Source organism: Triticum aestivum, chromosome 6D (genome assembly GCF_018294505.1).
Source record: "Triticum aestivum cultivar Chinese Spring chromosome 6D, IWGSC CS RefSeq v2.1, whole genome shotgun sequence".
NCBI lineage: Eukaryota > Viridiplantae > Streptophyta > Magnoliopsida > Poales > Poaceae > Triticum > Triticum aestivum.
Genome location: NC_057811.1, coordinates 142,581,567 through 142,587,131, shown reverse-complemented (window position 1 = coordinate 142,587,131; position 5,565 = coordinate 142,581,567). Strand labels below are relative to the sequence as shown.

The 5,565-nt window shown below is 53.1% G+C and overlaps 1 protein-coding gene across 1 annotated transcript; it reads right to left on the bottom strand.

Moving 5' to 3' along the window:
• Window positions 1-3,483: 3,483 nt before the first annotated feature.
• Window positions 3,484-4,898, bottom strand: LOC123141357 (nicotianamine synthase 1-like). Its single transcript, XM_044560530.1, has one exon. The coding sequence runs from the start codon at window positions 4,829-4,831 to the stop codon at window positions 3,842-3,844; it is 990 nt and encodes a 329-aa protein (XP_044416465.1). The 5' UTR covers window positions 4,832-4,898; the 3' UTR covers window positions 3,484-3,841.
• Window positions 4,899-5,565: the final 667 nt, after the last annotated feature.

Below are 5,565 nucleotides of genomic sequence, written 5' to 3'. Positions count from 1 at the left end.
GTGACTAAGTAGTTAGTCACGGGATCATGCTTTACGGAACGAGTAAAGTGACTTGCCGGTAACGAGATTGAACGAGGTATTGGGATACCGACGATCGAATCTCGGGCAAGTAAAGTACCGATTGACAAAGGGAATTGTATACGGGATTGCTTGAATCCTCGACATCGTGGTTCATCCGATGAGATCATCATGGAACGTGTGGGAGCCAACATGGGTATCCAGATCCCGCTGTTGGTTATTGGCTAGAGAGGTGTCTCGGTCATGTCTGCATGATTCCCGAACCCGTAGAGTCTACACACTTAAGGTTCGATGATGCTAGGGTTATAAGGAAGGTTTGTATGTGATTACCGAATGTTGTTCGGAGTCCCGGATGAGATCCTGGACGTCACGAGGAGTTCCGGAATGGTCCGGAGGTAAAGATTTATATATGGGAAGTCACCATACGGTCACTGGAAGTGTTCGGGGGTATGCCGGTATTGTGCCGGGACCACCGAAGGGGTTCCGGGGGTCCACCTGCCCCGGAGGGCCTTATGGGCTGTAGGTGGAAGGGAACCAGCCCTAAGTGAGCTGGGCGCCAACCCCCCTAGGGCCCATGCGCCTAGGGTTTGGGGGAACCCTAAAGGCCCCCCCCCTTGCTTGGGGGGCAAGCCACCTCCCCCTGGCCGCCGCCCCTCCCACCAGATGGGATCTGAGGGGGCCGGCCCCCTCTCCCTTGCCCCTGTATATAGTGGAGGGGTGGGAGGGCAGCCATACCTTTCCCAAGGCGCAACCCCTCCCCTCCCCAACACCTCTCCTCCTCCGCGTGTGCTTGGCGAAGCCCTGCCGGAGAACTGTCACTCCACCACCACCACGCCGTCGTGCTGCTGTTGGAGCCTTCTTCCTCAACCTCTCCCTCCTCCTTGCTGGATCAAGGCGTGGGAGACGTCACCGCTCCGTACGTGTGTTGAACGCGGAGGTGCCGTCCGTTCGGCGCTTGGATCATCGGTGATTTGGATCATGACGAGTACGACTCCGTCAACCCCGTTCTCTTGAACGCTTCCGCTCGCGATCTACAAGGGTATGTAGATGCACTCCTCCCCTCTCGTTGCTAGTAAACTCCATAGATTGATCTTGGTGATTCGTAGAAAATTTTAATTTCTGCTACGATCCCCAACAGTCTACATAATTCTCGAACCCGTAGGGTCCGCACGCTTAAAGTTCTGCGACGATCGGTATTATGAGTTTATATGTTTTTTGTACCGAAGGTAGTTCGGAGTCCCAGATATGATCACGGACATGACAAGGAGTCTCTAAATGGTCGATACATAAAGATTGATATATTGGAAGCCTACATTTGGACATCGGAAGAGTTTCGGGTGAAATCGGGATTTTACCGGAGTGCCGGAGGGGTTACCGGAAGCCCCCGGGGGTTAATGGGCCTTGTTGGGCCGTAGTGGAGAGAGAGGGGCCGGGCAGGGCAGGCCGCGCGCCCCCTTACTCTCTGGTCCGAATTGGACTAGGAAGGGGGGGGCCTTTCCTTCTCCTTCTCCCCCTTCCTTTCCCCCTCCTAGTAGGAGTAGGAAAGAGGGGAGTCCTACTCCTACTAGGAGGAGGACTCCTCCTCCTGGCGCGCCCTACAGGGCCGTCCGACCTCCCCCCTTGCTCCTTTATATACGGGGGCATGGGGCACCCTAGGACACACAAGTTGATCATTGATCTCTCCCAGCCGTGTGCGGTGCCCCCTCCACCATAATCCACCTCGGTCATATCGTAGCGGTGCTTAGGCGAAGCCCTGCGTGGGTAGCTTCATCAACATCGTCACCACGCCTTCGTGCTGACGGAACTCTCCCTCGAGCTCTACTGGATCGTGAGTTCGCGGGACGTCACCGAGCCGAACTTGTGCTGAACGCGGAGGTGTCGTACGTTTGGTACTGAGGATTGGTCTATCGTGAAGACGTACGACTACATCAATCGCGTTGTCATAACGCTTCCGCTTAACGGTCTACGAGGGTACGTGGACGACACTCTCCCCTCTCGTTGCTATGCATCAGCATGATCTTGCGTGTGCGTAGGAATTTTTTTGAAATTACTACGTTCCCCAACAGTCACGATCCCGCTGCCTAGCAAGTGGGTGCCATAGCTGCAACAAGGCAAGAAATTTGAAGAACGAGTCAGATGCTCATCTCGGGAAGATCTGTTCAATCACCATCTTATTACGCATCGTCCAAATGGTCCAAGTCATCGCCGCAAAGAAAAGGCAGAATAGGCGGCGTTTGCGGCCCTCCTGCGTCGCTCTGGCCTGTAGGAACTCTGCAAGGTCCCCTGCCTCCCACTCAGATCCTAATGCCTCGCGAACGAAGCTCCAAAGAGACCGCACCGCTAAGCACGAGAACATGATGTGGGTTCCCGTCTCCGGGACATGACAAAGGGGACACAAATCATCGCCCGGGCCGTGCTGCTTCAGAACCTCGGTTCTCGAGGGCAAGCAATCACGAAGAAACTGCCATAGGAAGATCATGATTTTTTGGGGGCACCGACACCTTCCACAATGGGGATAACCACTGTATGGTCGGTGCACGGCAAAGTGCCTGATAAGCTGATCTAACGGAGAACTCTCCAGATGGGGAGAGGCTCCAGGAAATGTTGTCCGGCGATTGCGACAACACCAGAGGGACTTCTGTCCTCAACCTATCCCATTCATTAGCCTCGTCCTGTCCAAATGACCGACGGAACCCGATGTTCCATTGTCCATCCTGACACGCCTCGGAGACCAGAAGACTATGATAATTCCATGAGAAATTATTATCTTGTTAGTAATTATGTCAATAATTTTTATGGGTGACTATTTCTCAATCCATTTAGAAATAGCTATATGATGGATATCTTTTTACTATATAGTACTTGCGTGAATCATAGTAACCAGATTGGATGATTGTTGGTGTCGGCTTACTAATTATCTACTTTGTTCCAAATTGTAGGATGCTTGGAAATTTGAATATGAACTACATACGGACTGAAATGAGTAAATATACACATTAAATATATTCGATTCAGAAAATAGTTAGAACATTTTATAATTCGAAACGGAGGGAGTATTTGGAGATAGCAAAACTGGGGTTTTCAATGAGTTAATGGTAGCTTCGCACGCCAGGTTTACTGGACGCCATGTAGACGATGGTAGGATCTCACGTTCGTTATTTATTGAGGATAATTTTCCAAAATGGAGGCAAAAGTTTTGCCTTATCGATTAATTAAGAAGAAGAGAATTGCCTAGTTAATTTACGGAAAACCGGCCGAAAACCAATACAAACGAAGCACATACTAACTACTCACACGGCAAGAAACCCCACAACCGCACAGGTGACCCCGCCAGTCTCTTCGAATACACAACATCCACATAACCCGACATTGCTACTACATCAAGAGACCGCCAACAAAAACACCTGGACACAAGGCATCTGACACCTCTCAAGGACGAGCCGAGAGATCGAAGGTCATCCATAGTGTCGTGCATGCATGGGCCAAAGAATCGCCCTGCTCTTTCTTAATCCATCCCTTTTAAAATAAGTGTCTTAACCTTAGTATAACTTTGTACTAAAATTAGTACAAAGTTGACATACTTATTTTGGGATTTAGCAATTGCACTTTAAATCACACATTATTTCTCTTACGTACCATTACTCCAGGTACAAATACAAGTAGTACTTACGAGTAGGAAATTAACACCACAACTCCAGAAGGCAGAACGCATATCTCTCGTAGGCACAAACATCAAAACACACACGAGTAGGGAATTTACCACGATCGCAGGCGACAGAATGACGGAGTTGAGGACAGATGATTCAGCACGCACATTTTGGAATCAAAAGGCCAGCTCTTTGGTGGCCAACTCCTCGCTCTTCTCAAGCGCGCCCGCCTCCATCTTGGTGGAGAAGCTGCATGGCGGGCTCACCAGCGGCACCGCGCCCCGTGCGTGCGCGTCCCCGTTCTGCGGCCCACTGAGCTGCGCGTCGACGGCCTTACGGGCGACGATGACAGAGTTGATCACCTCACCTTCGGGGTGGTGCACGGCCAGCACCTCGAACCCGCCCCGCCTGATGTCCTCCGGGTCGACGATGGGGTACAGGAAGCCGCGCGCGCCGTGCGCGCTCCGCACGACCAGGGACGCCCCCTCCACCATGTGCGCGCCCAGGTGGGCTATCACCTTGGCCTTCTCCTCGGCCGCCATGCCGACGAGCGCGGCGAGGAAGACCACGTCGTACGCGCCGAGCTCCTGCGTGAGGTCGGCGACGTCCGCCGTGTGGAACTTCATGCGCGCGCCCACGCCGTCCTCGCTCGCGCCGAACAGCTTCCTGGCGCGCTCGTTCGCCGCGCCGCACAGGTCGTAGTTATCGAAGTGCGCGTCGGGCAGATGGTGGGCGGCGAGGACGAAGGAGCTGAACGGCAGCGGGCCGGAGCCGACGAAGGCGACGCGCGCCGGCGCGATGCCCGGCACGTGGCGCGCCAGGAGCTCGTACTCCAGCCTGCTGAGGTTGACGTAGTTGCTGTAGTAGGGGAAGCGGCCGAGGTGGTCGAGCGGGTTGTCGAAGGTGGCGAGCAGGTCGGCGTAGTGCGCCTCGAGCTTCCCCTCGGCGGCGGAGCAGAGGCGGATGAGCGCCTCCCGCATCCTCTGGTGCTCCGGGCTGAGCTTCGTCACGTCGACGGAGCTCGGCGGGACGCACGCGGTGACGAGGTCGGTGAAGAGCCTGTCGACCTCGGGGGACGGGCTCAGCGACGGCAGCGCGGCGATGGCGGCCTGGAGACCGGCGATCTTCTCGATCAGAGCAGCGACCTCCTTGTTCTGGGCATCCATGTTATAACTGCTTCTTGGTGACCGGAAGAACTCTGGGAGCAGGAGAAAATGTGTGCCGCTGAACGCTAGAGCTGCTCGATGAGTTCTAAAATGGATACGTGAGCGTATATATAGCAGTGGCGAGAATTGTTCTGTTGTAGTGTTGTGCGCGATTTCACGCCGGCCTGCAGCCGAGGAAAAGACGCTTTTGATTGTGCACGCTTCACGCATCCATGGCCAGGCGGGTTTCATGCCTCTCGTCAGACTTTTACATGTTTGAAAGTACTAGTATATAATCTTAATCTTCATGCCGCTATGCTGAAGTTGACAACATTTTATAGTATCCATGAAGATTGCGTTCGTCCAGTTTCGGTCCCTCGTGTTTGGGTCTCGAAACATGGATTAGGACGGAATGGTTTAAAATGCCGATATTAGCTAAATTTCTGAACTTGCTCAAATATCCGAATTTTAGAAAAGTTGAAAATTCTTTTGGAATTTGGTCTAATGAAATTAACTTAATTTGAAGGGATTTTGACTGAAATTGAATTTGGATTGGAATTAGTTTAAATATAGGCCAAAATTTTGAGGTCATAAATATTTTGATACCCGCTAAAACTTTCAGAGGCTTTCATTACTAATAGTGTACACTTCGAAGGATGGCTGAGGGCTCTGGCGACTGCGGGGCCTCGCGGGGCGATGCGCCCGGCGCGCCTTTTCCGGCGCCATCTCCGCCCTCCCCGCCCCCGTCCCTAGCC